Source organism: Perissodus microlepis, chromosome 18 (genome assembly GCF_051167445.1).
Source record: "Perissodus microlepis isolate ML-2025 ecotype Zambia chromosome 18, ASM5116744v1, whole genome shotgun sequence".
Taxonomy (NCBI): domain Eukaryota; kingdom Metazoa; phylum Chordata; class Actinopteri; order Cichliformes; family Cichlidae; genus Perissodus; species Perissodus microlepis.
Window position 1 is genome coordinate 26742739 of NC_140478.1, and position 21480 is coordinate 26764218.

Genomic DNA, 21480 nt, shown 5'->3' on the forward strand with positions numbered 1-21480 from the left:
ATGTTACGAATGAGTACATTAAACTCCACTAAAACAAAAGCTAACTCTTCTAAGTTCAGGCTATGTAACTATTATGAAAACAAGACATCTGAGACAATAACTATTAATAAAAAAAACCTAACAGTTATTACTTTTGCTCTGCAGTCCTTTTCCCAGTACAAGTGCCAGACATAGGTGTGCATTTGCACCTCTATTAAAAATCAAAGACACTCAGCTGTGGCTTGAATTAAGATGAGAAACAAAGAGAAAACGGTGTAAATAACAACAGTAAAACTAATTCAACAAAAGTCTAATTAAAAAAGACATACAAAAGGGTTTTTCTGAAGGTTTAACAAAAATGTATAATGCTTAAACAGTCGAGGTTTTACAGCAGCAGCCGCCAATGCAGAAGTTTTAACTGACACTGCACCGTGATCACGTTATGCAAAGTCTGAATCTTCATTCTTTGAATAAGATGGGACTTTTTGGGCCAAGCAATTACTATGTAAGGTAAACCTGAGGTTTTAAACTGATCTATCCTCACAGAAGTAGCACGAGCATGTTAAAAGCTTAAAGAAAACAAACAGGTGCAGGATTTTCATACATATACATCAAAGCTGACACCAGGACCATGATTTTTAACTCTTTTGTTTCCAGGTTTCAGGCTTTAGTTAAATAAGGTAACACCTACTCTTTGCCTGAACTATATACAGACCAGGCATGCTTACATGTGGAGTCAAACTATAATTTGTGTCTAGATTAATTCAATTGCTCTGAGAGATTTAAAACACCCCAGTGTCAAAGCTAAAACAGTGATTCCAGGCAGCAGACTCTAGATAAGTCTTAACTCACTTTTTCACAGGCTCCTCTGCAGCTTTCTTCTGAATGTCCTTGCTCTTGGGCTGAAAGAAGGATCTGTAAAAAGACCACACAAGCATTCACGGGCTTGATACATGTTTATACCAACACGTGTCTGTATTTAGTGCATTAAAGTGTAATAAAAAATCGGTAATAAGACCGCACTTTTACAATAATACAGAAAAAGGTTTGCCTGTTAATTAGAAACTTGCTGAATCACAGATTACCATCTTTGCTATCTAGTGTTAGAGCAATGTGGCTTCACTGATCACAGCCGCTTTAAAAGATCTCTATAAGGTAGGAAAATAACCTGCCTTTAAAGATCATGTATACTTATATAGCTATAATATTGTCTGTGTCTGTGCTGGAGATAAAACTACCCTATTTTCCAAACAGGTGATGCAGATAAAAGCATGCTAAAGCTAGCTTACAGGTAGTCCGATTAACACCGAAACAGACATGTTTTTTGTTTGTTTTTTTAGTGTAACCCCCTCTAAGTCACACTTAACCCCCCCCGCCCGCCCGCCTGATCACCACTTATTACACAGCTAACTCTTCTAGTGCACAGACACAAGCATCGTCAAGCTAGCGCTAATTTCCAGTAAGCTAACTGCAAACTTTGGCTTGCACTTACGCGATGCTCCGCTGCATGTTGTCTTTAAACTCTTCCTTCACCTGATACCCGGTTAAAACAAACGTTTAAATCGCAACAAAACTCCGACATTCACACACACGAAGACACCAACTCCCGCGCTGCAGAGGGGCAAAATAATAACTTGGAATATTCGGCGCCAAAAGTTGTATCTCAGCCAAAGATTGTCAGAGGAGAAGATGACTCGCTACGGGAGCCCAAAGCGAGCGGTTTCCGCTCTGTACGCATGCGCACTCACGTACTTGGTTTACCCGAAAGAAAAATATATTTTTACTGTAGCTACACAAAATGTATTGAATAAAACTACTCTGTTGCTACTAATAAGATGTGACTGTGCTTGGTCAAAGCTTCTACACTACTGTTAAGATAGTATACAACTCACTATGGAATGGACAAGATGAGTAAAATATAACAAAGCTAATGGTTTGCTATGTTCATGCAGGTATATAAAAAATAGTACTTTAAATTTTTTGTCAGACTTCTCTTGCAAGGGCTGCGTGTTTCCCGATGCAATCTGTATTAAATGGTACCTGAATTTAATTCCTGGTGTTTTTCAGTCTTCCCAGGAAGTACACATCAGAGGCCATGACTCATAATGAGGAGGAGAACATTTTGAAAAGCTAAAATACTTTTAAAGTCTGCAATTTACACTGCCAAAATGGTGCCAAGCAAGCTAAAAAGGCATGTGGGAAACAGGGTCAGTCTGATAAGGAGGTTAATGCCAGTTATATAAACTGGTGGAGCAACGCAGAGTAAAGGGGGCTTGATCTGACAGCAGAACCAGCAGAGATAGAGGCTATTTTTTTAGTGACATGAATATGAGCCTTGACATTTTGCCTCGACCTTTGGTGGATCTTGGGTAAAAAAGGTTTGAAAACCTACAGTCATTCCAAACCAGGGGTGTCGACCCCTCTTTAAAGATAGTATGATCCCTCTGTATGGGGATCTGCACAGCCTTTTTAATCTCATTTCTGCAGATATTCAGAAAATATTTCTCAACTTATTACTATCCGTAATATTCAAAAGTAAAGTTTGGCTTTTATTGAAGGGCCAGATGGTTAATGTGTCACCACATTAACCACAAAGTTACAAGTGGACTACCACAAGTAAAAGAAATACACATAAAACTGGGAGAAAGTGGTGGAAAGTGAATGTCAAACAGCTTTCCCCAATTTTTGTCAGTCATTTTCTTTGTCATTTTTGAGTTTTACATGAAGTGTAGCTCAAAAAGTGATGTGATATTTGAGATATATAAAAAATGAGTTCATTCACGCTGGACAAGCCCATCGAGTGTGTCGTAATCTCCAACTACAAGACGCGCCAAGCAAAGGCAGTACTCAGAGAATGTGCCATTTGTCAAATGCTTCCCACTGAAAGTCAAATAATAGACAAAACAGCATCTTAAAATTACAGTTAAGAAGAGTTTTAAAGGTTAAGGGGCTAAAAGAGAACAAAAATGGCCTGAGTGTGTCTAAGCTTCTTTTTATTGTCATTGCGAGCTCTAGAAAGGGAACATCCCATCCAGCAGTTTTATGCCAAGCAGGCCAGATCAGTAATAGCACCATACCCATCCTTTAACATAAAGAAGTACAAGTGAAGGCTCCAAGAAAAAAAATAACACATATAATAAACAAATTAATATATCTTGAAAAACAAAACCATAACTTAAATGCAACAAAATATAAGCAAAAAGTGACAAAATGCTTCAAATGTAGATTCCTCTGAAGGCTCCATAATGTTGCTTTAGAGCAATATTAACAACACCCCCTAAAAAAATCTACAACTTAATATCAGGAAAAATAAATAGTAGATCAAATATAACGCGTACTATCTTTACTGATCAGAGTGGCACCTCTGCTGTTTTACACCTCTCCGCTTAGACGCTCTCCCGGGAAAATGGGGTGTAGTGAAAGGTTCATGAGTTGTCAAGGACGCTACTGCCCCCTGTTGTGTCGGGGTGGTAACTGCAACAACACCGGCTCCTGGAAATGACACTGTAAAGACTACACGAAAGCCCCCGTTTCAAGAGGATTTTCCCTGGGCCTGTTTGAATGCATCATTTATGGAGCTCGTATTATTTTCATGAAGCCTGGAGCAGGGGGCTGGTGAAATGCTAGACAAACAGCTAAATAATGCAAGCTGAGTGCACTGCTTTATTTACCCAAACACAAGTGTCATGTAGTTAATTGTTTACAAGTGCATTTCCCCTACTGTGGCGTGAAGTGCTGACAGAAGAAAAGCAGGATTCATAAATATTTCTATGCAAAAAAAAAAAAAAAAAATGAAGAAGAAGACAACATGGTCCAACTAAATAAATAGCCCACAAAGTCTGTGCATTTTAAACCACAGGTAGTGAATAATAAACTATTGTACAACAAGCTCAAACAACACACAAAAAAGCTTGTGTTTGAGAGATTTGAGGAGGGAAAGCAGTCCATCTGTTGTAGCTTGTTTTCTCTTTGTCACTCTAACCGTCTCCCTGCTGCCTTCTCCTCATCTTGAAGTTGAGTCTGCTTCACTCCCTCATACAGGCTCCGACTGACGTAATGGTTCACATCCCACCCTGCGGGGCTCTTGTGCAGCCAGCGAGCGTTCAGGCTCAATTCCCCCAGCTCCCTCAGGTTGACTCCTGGCCGTGCAGGGGTGGAGATGACGGGGAAAGGGCCGTGGAGAGCCCGAGGCACGGGGAGCGGTTCAGGAAGGCAGCACGGGAGCAGGAAGGGGTGAGGCAGAGGCTGAGCCGCTGTCAGGAATCAGAGTGAGAGTCAAATCAATCAGAAAAGTAACCCCTGAGACACATGCAGAGCTCAAACACATAGTGATTTATTAATACCACTACTCTGATGCATTGAACGGGCTTTAAAGCCATTCTAAGTATTTAAACTAACTGTTTAAAGTGAATATTTTAAGTCTATAATAGATCAAACACAAAGAAGAACAGCAATCTTAAATCTAAATCTTCATTAAAAATGTCAAATTATGAGCTATTTTTGTTTTAAACTGACATTACAGTAAGACCGTAAGTTTCTGGATTTTTGAGGTGTGGGGGGGGGGCATGTAAATGAACATTAAATTAACATCCTTCCCACATAAACTCAATCTTCCAGGAAACATGCAGTATTAAAACTTCCAAGGTGCAAAGTACAGAGCATTTTTTAGCATTTACTTTCTTTCATGCGTGTTCAAGCTGAATGAATTTATTCACTCTGGAGGAAAAGTCTTCAAGGTCAGGATCGAACTCCTTCCTTGCATTATTTTCCATCACGTCACCCTGTTTCACCTTGAAATACATTAAATTACAGAAGAGGCAAGCCATCAAAATGACGTCTCATTGGAAATTGAACTAAATGCAGCTGAAGGAGTTTAAAAATCTGCAGTTTACAGGCATTGAATAGTGAGTTGTGTACTGTGAAAGTGAGTGAATATGAAGACAGTGGAAAGGCAAGGTAATGTCAGTCCAGCTAAAACTACAATTACAGCTTTCTTAATTACAACCAAGTGGAGAATTCTCAGTAAAGTCCATGAAACCTATAGTAGCAATCAACTGATCCTTTCGATGAGTGTGTCTGGGTCTCGAAAGCCTTTATTAGACTTCATTGAATCACATACAATTTTACCATTAAACACACCATCCTTCTCCTGCACTAGAGGAAAGAATAATTACAAAATAGTTAGAAATATATAAGAACAAGAACATCAAATGTGTATTAATCCAGAGGTAGAAGTAGTCCTGAGTCAACTGAATTACATTATGTGGACAAAAGTACTGGCCTTCCTGCACATGATATGCTACGAAGCTCCCAGTGCACAGCTTTTGTACTGATGTTAATAAGAGAAGTGATACAGTTATTGGGACAGCAGAGAGTTGATGAATTTTACACGTCTCATTAGTAGCTCCACAGAGCATTAGTTTGCACGTTCGCCTAGCAAATGTGTGCCTTTCAGGAGTCAAGCTACAGTGTTTTGGAGACAGGGTGATGCACGAATAAAGACTAAACAAAATGAAGCCATAAATTATTTTCTCAAAGTCAGTGAAAGAGAAAAAGAAACGAGCTCACACAATAACATTTATTTGTTTCTTTGCAAAAGGCTGTTTTAAAAAGGTCAAGATGACTGTTAAGGAAGGCGTGAAGATTAGAGGCTCCAAAAAGTACCACTTTTTATTTTCAGCTCATACAGGTTAAAAAAGTTCAGTGTCATCCACAGTGTTATATCATCAAAGAGGTCCAAGAAGACCTTCAAGGGGGTTGTGGTTTACATTTCAAGGAGCAGATAAGTTTGGGAATCATCTGCACAGCTGTGAAATTAAGTTCCATATTTTTTGAAAATTGATCCTAACAGCAGCATACAGAGTGAAATAAGTACTGGACTGGGGGTGGACCCTTGAGGGATCCCACCTGTGAGGGAAGGTGATGATAGATAAATAAATAAAAACACCCAGCCTGCCTGTTAAATATGATTGAAACCATTCAAAAACAGCCTCTTTAACGCCCACGCCATGATCCAAGGTTACCACTAAGGTCTAAATAAAAGATGATTAAAGACTTTTCAAAGTAATGCAATTTGGGACTCTTTGAGAGCCAGATTTCTCTTATTATGTGTCTGTAATCACTTGGTGCCTCCAGTGGTATATTATTAGGTTGACACATTTGCTTTGCGAGTGAAAAGTTGCTGGTTAAATTTCAGCCAGCGACACAAATTCCCTTTGGGATTGTATTAGTAAGGGCATCCGGTGTAAAAACTGCCATATCAACCATGCAGAGCTACCCGCTGTAATGACCCCTTGTGGCAAGGGAGCAGTGAAAGGCAGCTTTTTATGTCTTCATCGGTGTTAGCTGGACTCTGTAGACCTCGTGCCTTACCTCTGTCCATCACTGACCCTGCTCTTCCACAGAGAGGAAGGCCACTGTCAGCAGCGAGATGAGGGAATAGAAGAGAGCCGCTCTGGACGAGCTGGAGGGATGGAGGTATATGAAGAATGAGATGGAAGGATGGTTGAAATGCAAAGAGTGCAGACAGACAGAGAGTGCACAAAACATCAAGAACACCAGGTGAAGATTAATTTATTTTTAATATACGGAGGATCAAAGCTCCTGGAGCTGAAAGGAAAAAGGGACTTCAGATGATGAAGACATTAATCAACTTAATTGAAGTATGGTGTTCCTGATATTTTGCACACAAATCTGAAAAACTTAATTAGAATATATGACATTAAGAGTTTAATTCCAAAACAGGACTTTTTTTAAATAGACTCTGCTCATGCAGCGCTTTTCTACCTCAGTAGACAAAGCGCCTCCCTACTAATCCCCACTCCTACAAAATTTATCAAATAATTAAACAAGGTCTGGTGCTTTTTTTAAAGGCTAGCAGGTAACCTAAGCCCTTGCGCTGCCCATGAACATGATATAACTTTAACACACTGACTCCCTTCTACTTTATTCAAGTCAGCCAAACTCATATTAAATGATAAAGTTGAGGCAATTGTTTCTATTAGAGCTGGTTCATTTTTTATATATCAAATAAGGTAATTATTTTCTTTCAAAGTGCTGAGGAATGAAACTCTTCCTAAAGGACTCATTTTTTGGAAAACTGGCCAAATGACAGGTTCCATTCCACTCCACTGTATTTATAGTGTTATATAAAGTGTAAAATAACCCAGAAGCCAGTTTTCCACACAACAAAGTCCTTTAAGCTGAAGTGAAGACGTGATGAATGACCTGATGGCTCGGTGCTGGTGGTGCTGGTGGTGCTGGCGGTGGGTATCCCGGATAGTTGACGAGGATGAGTTTACTGAAGTTGAACTTGTAGGTGAATCGTTTCCCTTTGGTCTTGTGCAGGATGCGTTTGTTGTAGTAGTATCTGGAAGTAAAATGTTTTCTCTGTCAAGACTACACTCTGAAGTGTGTGTCTAAGGTACGCTTTGCTGTTCCTGTAGGGCACTTTAGATTTCTTTGTTGCTTTCCAGGTGGCATGATTTGCATCTGTGGGCATTTTAGATTTGAAAATTTAATTTGACAACATGTGTTGGCGAGGAGCCTGAGGAGGAAGCTGCACGGAGAGAAAGGATTACTCATATTCACAGTTAAATACATACGTACGTATATTTATAGTCTGTTTGTATAACTTTTTTTTTATTTCAGTCTTTTTTTTCATTACAGGGAAAATTCAAATAAACTTAAATAAATTTCAGGAAAGTCTAAATCAAATTAAATGAGAAAATATGTATATTATAACATTATTTGTCTTAAATTCATTTTAAGTCTTAAGTTTTCAGAATATGTTGATGCTAATTTACCCACCTGAGGGCCCGGCTGAGCTTGTCGTAGTTCATGTGTGGTTTGCCCTTCCTCTCGCCCCACAGCCTGGCCAACATCTCAGGGTCCCTAATGACAAACTCGCCCCACTCCCCTCCCCAGCCGATGGCCCCGCCCTCGCCTCGGCCCAGTAGCTCGAGGAGGAAGTGCCAAAGCTGGATCTGTCGGGAGCCGGGCGACCACGTGGGTTTGTAGGCCCAGTCAGGAAACAGCACTGCTGGAGAAGCAATTAGGAAACAATAAGGAAAGTCAGCAATCTAAAATTCAGTGGTGTGCGTTTGAGTCCCCATGAGGTTGCTCATTCATTTTTCTCAGGAAGCCACAAATCACACTTTGATTTGCTGGGTTAATATCTTGCATTATTGGTTAAAGTTAGATGAGAAGCCTGAAGTTGACACGGTAGCTGTGCAAGTAAGCAAACATGAGCTGTAAACTGTATATAAATGATGGGACGAGCTGAGCATTTAATTGACCATTATGATTTTATTTTTTAGTCAGATGTTTTTCTGAACTAAGACATGGACGCGATCACCGGGCATGCATACTCTTAAATCACGCTAGGGTTCTTCCTCCATATGGGACCATAATTAGAAAAAAATAAACTGACATGAGATTTTATTAAATAAAACTTTAACCAGCACTTGAGACCATAAACTCACCAGGAATGTGTTTTTATAAATCAAGTAAAAAAGGTTTTTATTTTTTGTTTTTCTACCGACTGAATACAATCGAATGTATTTTTTCAACCACACACGTCGCCCCTGTTGGCCATTACAAAGACTGCAAGTTTAATGCTAAATACACTATCATAATAACATATTACTGGTAAGTGGACTTTATCCAGTTAGATTCAGTGAGTGTGGCTGTTTCTTGTACTAAAACCTTGAAAAAGACAGAAGACGTAATTATTGGAATGATTAATTATGAATATTTGTTATTTGATTCATATTTAGAAGGTAATGTGTCTCATGTTTTGTTCAGATTGGGGATTTTTTTTCTTTTAAGCTTTGTGACAAGCTCAAAACTGCTATTAATGTAACAGAATAAAAACGCCACTGCATACGTTACATTACATGCTAATACGCTAATTCGCCATAAATCACCTCTCTGTCAGAGTAAAACAAGCATATATGAAGTTTGCTGTGAGGAAGTTGTTGGTTTTTTTTGCTGAAACAAAAATTGCTGCACATCATGAAAAGAAGCTCCTAATATAACATCTTATTATCACCATATCAGATCGTGACTCCAATAGGCTTTGGTTTCTTTTTCTTTATTCCACACTGATTGTACGGATTTTTGCAAATGAGATTTTGGTCGTAGAGGAGTTTAACTGAATCTCTGTTTCATCCAGACATGTCATAAAAAAAAAACACAGACACAAACAATGAATATTTCTCATCATTTGTTTTGGTGGTCGTGAAGCTTTGTTGTTCTGTGAGCACAAACTAATAACTCTGCGACTATGAGAAAATAATTTCAAGCTTATTCAAGCTCAGCTCATTATTTTGGGTTCAGAAATATGCTCATCTGTTACAGAGGTTTCTTACTGCAAGCTGGTTATCTGTAAATTCTTCCACAAGGAAATAGATTGTCCTTGGATCTGTCTGAAGCTTTGCTATTTGAGGCAAGACTGTAAACTTCAACAAAATTAATAAGGTGACGTGAATACATTAAAGCATAGATGGTTGTGTGTCTGTCTGTGTTAGCCCTGTGATAGACTGGCAGCCTGTCCATGGTGTAAACTGCCTATCATCCTCTGGCAGCTGGGAAAGGCTCCATGACCCTGAACTTGATAAGCAGTTAAGAAAGTGGAAGGATGCATGAATTGCTGTGTCTAACTTGTTGGCTGATAAAAATGTCCCATTTACCAAATATGTTCGTAACTGATAATACGTAATATAGTTTATAAGCTGGTAAAAACTGAAGTGTTAAAAGTTAAGACCAAGTTTTTTGGGGGGGAGTTAGAAAATGGATTACTAGATGATTAAGTTGTAACATATTTTAATTTAACTGAGCAAATAAACTCTAAAATAACAGCTCTGATGCGTCACCTCTCTGGTGGGGATGGAGCTAGTGCTTGAGGCCAAGAAATGCCAGCTAGATATAGTCGGTCTTGCCTCAATGCACAGCCTGGGCTTTGGAACCTGTAGAGGGGCTGGACTCCATACTACTCTAGAGTTGCTCCTGTTGAGAGGCAGCGAGCAGTGTTGGGTATGCTTGGTTATCAGTTCAGTATCTTGAGGATTGTTGGACTTCTTCGCTTAACCTCAGCTTGTCTATAATAAGCATCATGGCTGAGGTTAAGGGTGTTCTTTGCAGGTGGCATGAGGACTGTAGGCCAATCATAATTTTAGATCTGTGGTTTCAGGTTTTGGACACTTGGGTGAAGAACAGCAGAGTTGTGAACTGAACCCCAGCTTGCAGTGAGTTGAATCAAATAGTGGGGGAGAATGCTGAACAGGCTTACTGAACCTATACATATAGGTTCAGGTACACCAGAAGGTTAATAGATGTTCCACATTTGGCAGAGTGTCAGTAGCAATCTGAGGGACTCTGAGGAGTCCAAATGGATCATGTTCTGCACCTCCATTGTTGAGGTGGCTGTTTGGAGTTGTGGCCTCAAAGTGCTTGGCTAGGGAGTAATCCCAGAACCAGATGTTGGACATTGGAGATGAAGAGAGAGCCGTCAAGCTGAAGAAGAAGTCCTACTGAGCATGATTAGCCTTTGGGACTCAGGAGGCAGTTGACAGGTACTGACCAACCAGTGCAGCTCTGGCAGTAGCCAAAAACTTGCATGTGGGAAGATTTTGGTGAAACCATGGAGAAAGACTTTCAGTCAGCCTTGATGCAATTCTGGGAAACTGTCAGGTGACTCAGGAGGAGGAAGCAGTTTCCTGTTCACACTGTATACAGCAGGAGGTAGTCAGGCAGAGGAAAGAATATTTTGAGGATCTCCTCAATACTATTGAAAAGCTTTCTGTAGTGGAAGCAGAGTCTGGTAATGAGGGATATAATTTGCCCATCACTGGAGATGAGGTCACAGACCATCTCTCTGTCCTCTTGTGAGTATTCCAGGGTGTATGGCAATTCGCATGGCAATGAGGGAACACGAGCCTGATATCCATGGCTAGTATCTTCTTCACTTTATTTACTTCTAGTCAACTAGTCAGACTCCCTCTTGGCTCCACTGTCTTGTTCTTAATCTTCCTTGAAAAGAATGTTTACTGGTATCAAAATCAGCTTCTCTGCTTAACTAGAATAATGTCCTAAAAGATCCCAGAGTAAGTAAACTGATGGTGGAAAAACAGTTTTGCTTCGGAAATAAAACTGACAGATGTTCACGCTGGTATGCCATACCTCGTGGACATTATAGCTTCAGTTTTAACTTAAGTACAGACTAAATATTAATATTGCAGGTCAAAATGGAGCAGCTTGTATCAGTTGCTGATTGGTCAAGACGGCATCAAGACTGCACGACTTGCTGGCGCTGACATGATGACATATCATTCCTTTGTTTCTCGCAGTTTTATCTATTTTTATCACGCATCCGAATAAGATCTGCACCGAATGAATACATAATAACTCTTACATAAATATGAACGCTATCCCACACAAATATCTACCCACACATATGTAAATAACTGAGATGAACGCACACCGACACACACGGTCTTACTTCTGCTCCAATAAGGTGAGGAAAGGTGACCGACCGAGGAGCTGCAGCTGCACTGCATCTGTCACAAAATACAAACAGATAAAACTCGTCAGTGTCTTCACTGGACTGAAGGTGGGTGAGAAACGAGAAGAAAATATCTTATAAAAAAAATTACCTCTCATCTGGTGTGAAATTAGCCATCACAACAAAGCACAAATGCAGCTGATTGCAGCAACTTATTCTTTCACCATCACCCACAAATTAAATCGATGGCAAAGCCAATCTCCCGATTGTATATTAGATCAATATAAGTAAATGAATATAATGTGTATGTATGCCCTGACAGTTTATAATGTGCCTGGAATTGAATTTGACTCAATAGCTGGTTTTACAGTGGCTTAAATGTGTGAAAGCACCATTTTTACCTGCAGACGTTGTTTAATACTCTATATTTTTCTATAATTTCATCCTATAAACACACACACACACACATCGTCCGCCCACAGACACAATGACCTTCCCAGGCGATTCGCAGCAGCAGAGACACCCACCATCTTCCCTGCAAGGCTGAAAACTCATCTCTTCAAGAAGTACTTCACATAACCCTCTTTCGCCAACTGAATGATGCCTCCTCTGCTATAAGCCCTCTTCCATCGGCTGTAATATCCTCTTATCTTGGAGCAACAAAAAAAAAAACCGATGTCTGCCTTCAGCTCTTATTTTATTTCCTTCTCCCATGCAGCACTACTCTCACACATGATCACTGCAGGGTCACAGGGACATTATCAGGAAACCGCGGGAGACGAGCCAAAGTCGTTTCACTTGTTAAGGCCGACGATTAGACAAAAACAAGCTCCAAGTTGTTCCGCTTCAAAATTGAAAAACAAACTAAAACATGGGATCAAAAGAGGACTGCAGATGAATTAGAGTTAATTTAGTTTAGCTTTCTGTGCAATTTTATGCAGACTTTGGCTCTCATATTTAAATTTCCCCCTTTTTTATTGGTTGTTTTGGTGGTTAACTACAATTTTTTACTCCATAAGAGCACCAAGTGCCTAAAAATGCAACTCTAACTCCACCATAAATCTAATGGTAACTAGTTGAAATCATTATTCCAGAGAAGCACAACATTTTCACAGGGTTTTTTTTTTTAAGTAGGTGAATTTAAGGTCAAAATTTAACTAATCATTCAAAATAATTTTGTTTACAAAGAGCAGCCTAATTCAGAAGCTCCCGTGCAAGTGTAATCATAATGCAATTGGTCCTGTTACCTTGATTGGAGCCAAAGTGGAAAACTCTTCGTTAAGATGAGTAACAATGATCAGTTTGTCTGCCGGCCCACTTCCAATCTGGGAGGACTGAAGGATGGATGGACCGAATCTTAAACCCTCTATCTCATCTCACCCCCTAACCGCACACAGACACACACTCCCACCTCCCCCTTCCCTCCTACAACATTACTCCCTCCTTCCCCCAGCCCCAGAATTAGGAAGACTGGGGCATGACAAAAAGATGTTGATTACACTGATGATGAATGAAGAAAACCCTCCCAAAACGTGAAACCATCACTCATTAATGAGTTAGAAATGCAACTTTGATTAGCTGCTGATAGATAATCATCTAACAGTTATTTTTTAAATATATCAACATGTTAATTTGTGTAAAAACAAATAGGGGCAAATGATTGTTATAATTTGCCAGAGCCGTTAAGTGCACCTTTAAATTCCACAAAAAGAAATCATTCAAATCTCCAAGGTATATGTATATATATATATATTGCAAAGTTTTCATTTTAAGAGCTTTATATAAAATTTGTAATTTTAAAACATCACTTTTTGCATTGTCTTTTTTATCACCCTTATATGGTTTACTTATGATTTATGCCTTATATGACTTACATCTTGTAAGCACAGATGAGTCGAGGTCAACAGCTTCTCACAGTGCTTAGATGATTATATGTGAGAGTGGGTCGGAACTAAAAAGCACGAGAAAATAAGGTATTAGGAAATAGGTGAAGGTACTTTTCTTCTGTGTCATGACTGGAGCATATTAACGTGAGCTGAGGAGAGAGATATGATTGAGCAGACTGAAGGTGACAGAAGGTTTTATTTCCTCGCTGAATCAAATAGGTGATGAACTCAATACCGGAGCCACACTTTAGTCAACGAGAGCCGCTTTTCACTTGACAGGAGTGACTTTGGCCAAGGTCAACAGGCTGTTCAATACTCTGCCACACAGGCACAGGAGGCCGGTGTAGAGGTGGAGGTAGCGGTGACACATTTTGCTCAAGCTAATGTCCTGCTATTGGTCCCACAGGCCTCGAGCACTTATCGCACTTCTGTGAAGGTGAGGGGGTATTCCTACAGCATGCAACACTAGACAAATAAATCAAACTACTTAAAATGGTTCAGAAGATGTATTACCGTAAATTCTAAATACTTTGATAATTCTAATCAGTTTTTTTTACTTCAATTTTTTTAATAACAATACATCCATTTCAAATAACTTTTATAATTGGAAGAATTCAAATAATTTTACAGAACAAAACTTTTTTTTTTTTTTACCAAGCAAGTGAAACACTGTGCTTGGAAGTCGCAAAACCTTTAAAGCAAAGATGTAAGGTACAGATGATAAGTCATTTTGACTTATTTTTAATATTAATTCAATTTTTGTTCCCTTTCTTTTAACTTCAAAAAGAAAAATTACATGCTTTTTATAACTTCTTCCGTGCTTGTGTTTACGCATCATTGAGGACAACATTTTGACAGATCGGTAAATCTTGAAATATCAGTTCTGTTTTCACGTGTGTTTGTTAAATATGAAGTTATAGCTATGAAGCTATAACTGGAAACAGTTGAAAGCAGTGTAGATCTGCTCATAGGTAAGCCTAAGGGTAAACCCGCAAATCTGTATAAAAAAAAATGACAAGTTTTATGTTGACAGGACACGTATGTACAGAATTACATTTTAACCAAACGCTATTATCAGCTTGTTGCCTAGCAACTTCGCAGTTACAAATGTATAGAACTAGGATAGCTTTTTTTTATGCTAATACACAATTTATGCTAGTGTACAGCAGTAGCTAAGTATAGAAGATTTCTACTTGTTTCTGAATCAGGTAATTATTCTAATGAAGTATTGGAAAAATTGTATTTCCTAAAATGGAAATATTATTTTTGATATGCTGATATCAGCTTCTTTTCAAGACAATCACACACACAGACAGCATCCAAATCTATATTTCGCCGAGTCTGTGAGAACTGGGTTACGACTTAATCCTGCATTACTTAACCCGAACAAAATGTTGTGCTGCTGCATTTGTTGGTGGATTAGCTGTGATTTAGTGTTCCCTATACAGCAGGAGAAAAGACATAAAGAGAAGCTCCCAGCAACAATCTGCTTAAGCTTGTGATGCACATACATCCCTATACAGTCCCCCACCCCTTGCACAAAACACACACACACACACACTCACACACACACACACACACAGTCCCACCCGCATACACTTATCGTCCCTCAGATGTGATAGCTGACACCGGAGGCTTTTAATTCCAGTGTAAATACAAATACTCCCAGACAGCTATCAATTATGCATAGCACTAATTGAGTTGAATGTTGTGCTTTTAGCAGCCTGAGGACCCCGGGTCACATGCAGAGCTTGAAACCAAACACACATAGATAATTGCACATATACGAGAACCCATTCCGATACCATTCAGTTCCTTTTCCTTCACTTCAACCTTAAAAAACAGAAGTGAGACGACATTTTTTAGCCTATTACAACAGACTACATACTAGTTTACTACTTTAGGCTGGCTTTGGAAATGTTTTGGCCATTATATTTTACTATGAGCAATAGCCGGTGCAAACATTGCACTTAAGCTACATTACGATATAAAAATGTCTGTATTTTGAGGGAGAAACAATAAGGATTTGACATTCAGTGTCCTTCACAGCGCTGCAAATCTAAAAGGAAATCTAAATATGTGGAAAATGATCAGCTAGACTTTGGCTGACACTGAACACTGATATTAGCCATATGTCTCATGTTATAAAATACACAAAACTAAAGTTTGGTGAGCTGATGAGTGAGGTCACTCTGACAGAGCAGAGTGAGTAACTTCTCAAATGCTTTAAAAGAGTATGGTATGGTTTCATACAGGAAAAAAATTACAGTGACTTTAATCACAACATGTGGTCTTTTAACCTTTAACCTTAACCAAAGTACTTTTGTTACAAAAGCAAAACCACATGATCCAATCTCATGTTTGCACACTCTCCATCAACCCCAACCACCTCTTCCTGGCTTTAAATTTATTAAAATATATTTCCTAATCAAGCCAGGCTTTTCTTTTTACATTTCTTTGAAGGTAATAATAGAGTTGCACATAAACTTATTTCTAGGACATCTGGTTTGATCTCACATGAGATGTAAAACAGGCCCCAAGGGGTTTGACAAAAGCAAAGACTGGTTCATCCATGGTGCAAAAAGAACAGCCCCAAAAAAGACTTTATTGGAAAATGACTCATTATTTTTTGTTACATTCATCTAATATTAATTTTTTATTTTTTTTTCTAAAGGACAAGTTTTTTGCTTGAATGATGCGAGCAGAGCTTTTTGATTGAATATTTGTCTAAGCATGTTTTACTCAGTTTGAATAAAAGGTTTTGATTTCCTCCATATTTAAAGTACATTAATCCAACTTTGGATAGTTAAGAGCGAAACAACTTTTGTGCAACAGATACATTTAAAGTAGCTAAAGGCTCGCTTTTAATTAGATCTAAGCTGTTGTCAAAGTCTGTCTTTTTATGAATCCAGAAATTGCTTTTAAGGTCTTAAAAAGTAATTTCACTTTCTTCCTGTGAGATGAAAAGCTCAACACTTCTTTCATGTTGGTGCAATAGATATGCAGCTAATGTTAAAAAATACTCCTACCATCACCTCTAAGGCTCACTAATTAACACACACACACACACACACACACACACACACACACACACACACACACACACACACACACACACACACACACACACACACACACACACACAGAAAGGAACATAAAAATTACATTTTGGTTAAGTGATGTTTCCTAGCGACCAACAGTCACTTTGAGTTTCAGAATCTTGTTAGTGGGGTTGCCGGGCAACAAGGCCAAATAAAATTCTAAGGAGTTAAAATACAGCACTCAGCCTGAAACTACATATCGTCATTTTAATATTTCTACAAGATGTAATATGTTAATGAGCTTTAGATGTGCCGGCTGGTAGTATTATTATTATTATTATTAAAGTGCAGCACAGGATGAGATAATAGGGGACATGCCATTGTTCATTTTGTGCTTCATATTTCCCAGAAAAGTATAATTAGTTAAATTAAGAAAATGGAAATTACATGCAGTAAACTATGATTTGAAGGGACCAACCCGGGGACAGTTGCCGCTCCTACACTAATTTAAATTTAACAAAATGCACTGCAAGCTACATTTAGTTTATTCTGCTTATCCAATTTAGTGGATGGGGTGTTTGGGTCACAGGTCGCCAATCTGTTGCGGGGCTAACACATAGAGTCAGTTTAGAATCACCAATTAACCTGACCCAATGGAGTGTGGGAGGAAGCTAGAGTACTGGGAGAGAACCCACACAGTCACAGGGAAAACATCCAAACTCCTCACAGAAAGGCCTTGAAGCCAGGACCTTCTTGCTGTGAAGTGAAACTGCTGTAACACTGTTCTTGGTTTGAAACAAACTTTGTGATTAGTTTAAATATTGTTTGTTCAATCAAAAAAAAAAGTTGGGTTGCTAAAAAAATTATATTTTATTATCTATTACGCCTAGCTGTTCTTGATTCATTATTGAGTTGCTCTTTCTGTAAAATGTAACAGCTGAAACTGACACCATGAACATGAACATCAAACTGAAGCCTTCACTTTGCTGTTTTTGTATGATCTACAACTTAAAACCCCTTCAAAAATAATTAAAGGAACAACTGGGGCTATCATTCTTAAGCAAATAACTACGGAATGGTTACATTTGATAGAAAAGTCAATATAATTATATTTGCTCTTAAATCTGAAACGTTTTTGAAACCTTGTGGGATTAAAGTCCCCTTTAAATGGTCAAAGGCACTTTAAAGACAAAGTTAAAAGACCTCCAGAGCTTTTAACTTTGTTAGAGAAGCTTTATGTATGATTCACAAAAAAAGATCATCCTTTTTCATCTCGAACTGGTTGAAAGGTGTATTGTGAGGGTCAGGTTTGTTTCTTTTTTTAACTTTTAAACTGCCTTATGATACCACGAGGCATGGTGTAAATAACCCCACTTTTCAAAAATACTCAACTTCAGAGCAGTCCTAACAAAGACAGCTGATAGACAGTGAAAAAAATCCTGCTGTTAGTAGTGGATTTAAACAGACACTTTGGAGACACACAGAAACACACAAACACACAACAAAGGAAGTGGCCTCATAGTGAGTATAAAAGCTGACAGTTTGGAAATTGAGCCTTCGGACTGATGGGACTGCAGCACCCAGAAGCAGATGACAGAAAGAGAACTGAGGCTTGCAGCACTGTCTGGGGAATATTACAGTAAAGATGCAATATAAACACAGAGCTGTGCGAGGAAAACCCCCTCCTCTGCCTCACTTACTCTCTAGTGTTTCTGTGCCAGATATTAGCCCAGTCTATCACCAAGAGGAACTGTGCAGGGGGATAAAAAAACAAACAAATATAATGAAGGACTTCTGCCAGGGTATAATAAGACTTCACATTCCCTGAGGAGCAATTTAGGTAGTGGCGCACAAAAATGGGTCCTGAGACGGGAATTTGCTTTCCACCAAGATTGTCATCCTTGTTGTTTTTTTCCCCCTGCTCTCTTCTACTTGAGCAAGCTGCATTATGTCCTCTGTGTGTGTGTGTTTGCGTGTGGACAGAGGATGAGGAGGATGAGGAGGATGAGAGATGGGGGGGGGGGTTTAAGTCTGGATTTGATCCCTGCTAAAAGGACTGTTTGTTTTACAGCTGACGACCCCAGAGTTTAATCTGGTGCTTAGCTGCCTGCTCAATCTCTCCTTCTCCTTCATCTCCCTGCATCCTCTCATCCTCACTGCCTCTCTCTCTCTCTCCCTCGCTTCCCCTTCGTCTCTCTCATTCTCACTCATTCAATCGTATCATCCTCTCACAGAGAGTTACCCCCCTCCCCCTCCTCCCCACACTGAAACCTCTCCATCCTCCTCCTCCCTCCGTCCTCCATCCCTTGTCATCTCCTTATTTCGCTCCTCTTTCTTTGTAGTGCCAGGAGCGCTTGTTCGCGATTTACATTTAACTGGATCCATCAGGTTGTCTGTTAGGCGTAAAATTAAGCTAGTGTTACATCATGCGGTACAGTGTGTGCGTGCGTGTATGTGTGTGTGGGAGTATGTAGAGTTGGAGTGCAGTGAAGGTTTGAGTCCCTGAAATGTCTCAAAGTTCCTGTTTGTGTGGGCTTCTAGACGTGCGTGTGTGTGTTTGTGTGAACTGTGTGTGAGTGAGGGCAGGAGGACAATAGTGAGAGTGTATGTTAAACAGGATGATGGTATTGCAGCAGATGAGGGTCATGCTCCAAGTCTTAAGGGTCAAATCCTGTTAGAAGTAAGAGGGATCAAGGCTTTAGCGAGGCACTGCCTTTTTTCTTAACTGCTGCAATATTGAGAGTGTGCAAAAGGAGCTCTGTGAGTGTGTGTGATACATCCTGTGTGTGTGTGTGTTTGTGTGTGTGTCTGTGGAATAACACATAACCTCTTAAATAAAGCAGGAGGTAAGGTGGCGGAAGAAAATGACAGATTGTGCAGGAAAGGTGAAAAAATCATCAGGAAACAAAGACGGCATCACTTAGATTTCCCTTTTTTTATTCTTTCCCTGAAGCAAGCAGTCTCAAAGTGTGGCCCGCAGGCCAGTGTTGGCCTGTGGTAATAATTTATAAGGCCTGCGAGTGTGTCAGTCAACCTGGTGCCTCCTCTGAGGTCTAAATCGTCGTCGGCGACGGCCCAACCCCTAATCTGAACTCTGGGCAAACTCTTCTGTTTTTACTAAGTTGTTTTCCCAAGTCTTGGCGATCAGGGAACAAAAAAGAAAATAATAATTTTAACTGACAAACATCAAAAACTATTTACATTTTTCCTAAGTTATGTCCATTGTGCCTTTCTACAGGGTTACCATTTAAACCTCAGAGGCTTAAACCTTTATCACCCAAGTTTCATACAGGCCGCCTGGATTTATTTGTAATCATTGCTGTAAAATTACAAAAAACTGTTTTCATCTTTCAGGAAGCATTTGAAAAATCCACCCTGATGATGATTAAACATCTCAAAACCGACCCAAAAAAGGACAACTAACACAAAACCCCAAACCTTCGTTACACAGGAAGCACACCCGCATTTTGAAGCAGAAAGCAGAAAACTTGGCACAGTAGAGACTAACTGAGCAGTGACTACTAAATCGATCACAGGCCTGATGGGAAATAAGGGCGATCACTCATGAACCTGAAGGAGAGCTCGAGGAGAAATAAATCTCATCTTGGGTGCACTTCACACAAACAGCGAGAATGGACTTTCAGTTTGAAAGCAGAGACTTTGATAAACGTTATAAATAATAATAATAATAATGATAATAGTAATCCAAGCCAAGATCCAGGCGTACAGGTGCCAAATATCAGCCCTTGATACATCAGCAACAGATATTGAAGAACAAGAGGACTTTATGGATGTGACAACAAATGTAAAAATCACTGTGATCATTGTGTGCAGCTCTGGAAGCTTTCTGCTATTTTAATCTTTAATAATAAGAAAAATGAAGCATGGATTTGTAATTATTTTGTTTAATGTATATGCTGGCTCCGTTAATTGGCACTCAGTCCTTAAAGCTTTGAGATCGCATTTGTCTCTGTTTGACTGCATTTAATTTAATTTATGCATCAATATGTCTCAGCTTTAAGCCCTCGCTTGCATTGTCTCCTATCAGTTGTGTGTTATGTGTAAGCGCAAACAATGTGTGAGCGCAGGCAGTGCATTATTTCATTATGTTTGCCTTGTTGGAAGACAGAAATCAATCAGTCATCACCAGACTTCTTGTTTTCCTGGCTGTACCAATCAAATATTCCTCATGCATCATTTCACATACATCAAAACAAAACCTGAACCCTTGACCCTTGCAGTAAGGTGATCTGGCGGCTCTGTTGAAAGCGTTTTGCTGGCGTGGAGCGGGCTCACTTATCGCCTTAAAAGAAAGAGTCACTGCAACTGAGTGGAAAGCTGATCGTCTTTATCCTGCCAAGAAACATGTCTGTCACGAGGGTTTTGACACATTGGCACACCATCGATGTCATCACGGCACATTAGGGAATCTCTCTTGGAAGAATGGAGCAGAGTTCTAGTGTCTTAAAGAAACAATTTCAAGGTGCACTGAAGCTGTTTGATGGTAATCAGGGCTCACCTCCTTACTGAGACGCTCTGCGCTTGTATGTTATATTGTTTTGAAAATGAAATTTGAAAATTTTCAGTATTAATATATAGTACTTTAGGTGGAAAATGTTAAAACGGCTTTATTTGATAAAGATAAAGACTTGGATCAGTTTTGAGCTGTGCACTGATTACTCCTGACTTCGCTGAGATTTTAACCTGCAAGTGACCTCAGCATACTTCTGCTACTACTTCTCCAGCAACCTTTCATATTTGTTTCATTTGTCCAATAATTTGAGTCATTTAAGGGCCTGAAAATATATAAATGTTTTTCTTGTTTTGTGTGTGCAAGTGTTTAATTTTATTGTTGATTTATTGTAATGTTTACAATATCTTATAGCTAACAAAAGCTACGCCTTTAGGAATTTCATTTCCAAAGCGAGGATATAATTGCCTCAATTAATTGTGATGAGTGAGTTAAGTCTTTTTTTACATAAACATGATTGAAAACAATAATTAATTACAGTATGAGATTTTAGAATATTTGTTACACACTGACTAGACTCACCTTTGCTGTTTTGCCTTC

At 39.2% G+C, this 21480-nt stretch overlaps 2 protein-coding genes across 3 annotated transcripts in view; both read right to left on the minus strand.

Moving 5' to 3' along the window:
- Positions 1–1672, minus strand: part of lig1 (ligase I, DNA, ATP-dependent) — a 66974-nt gene extending 65302 nt beyond the window's left edge. The window contains exons 1-2 of the mRNA XM_084911959.1: positions 1472–1672; positions 832–894 (exon numbers count right to left, since the gene is read on the minus strand). Of these exons, the coding sequence (XP_084768085.1) occupies positions 832–894; positions 1472–1488 (80 nt within the window). The 5' untranslated portion in view covers positions 1489–1672. The remainder of the gene's footprint in view (positions 1–831; positions 895–1471) is intronic.
- A 1303-nt stretch (positions 1673–2975) lies between these two features.
- On the minus strand, positions 2976–12820 carry LOC146368041 (uncharacterized). 2 transcript variants are annotated; one of them, XM_084911990.1, is made up of 6 exons: positions 12730–12820; positions 11480–11537; positions 7789–8020; positions 7207–7348; positions 6352–6442; positions 2976–4232 (listed from the first exon to the last, which is right to left on the minus strand). In XM_084911990.1, exons 2-6 carry the CDS (start codon positions 11535–11537, stop codon positions 3952–3954), a joined length of 804 nt encoding a protein of 267 aa, XP_084768116.1. In that variant the 5' UTR covers positions 12730–12820; the 3' UTR covers positions 2976–3951. The 2 variants fall into 2 exon arrangements, with proteins under 2 accessions (XP_084768116.1, XP_084768115.1); XM_084911989.1 differs by lacking the exon at positions 12730–12820 and adding an exon at positions 12010–12182.
- Between the last annotated feature and the right edge of the window lie 8660 nt (positions 12821–21480).

What these genes read in the sequence shown, in the direction of transcription:
- LOC146368041 (XM_084911989.1), bottom strand. An exon ending in CTCACCTTATTGGAGCAGAA is followed by an intron (nt 8,021 to 11,479) that starts GTAAGACCGTGT and finishes TTGCTTCTCCAG; the next exon opens with CAGTGCTGTTTCCTGACTGG. An exon ending in CACCAGCACCGAGCCATCAG is followed by an intron (nt 6,443 to 7,206) that starts GTCATTCATCAC and finishes CCATCCCTCCAG; the next exon opens with CTCGTCCAGAGCGGCTCTCT.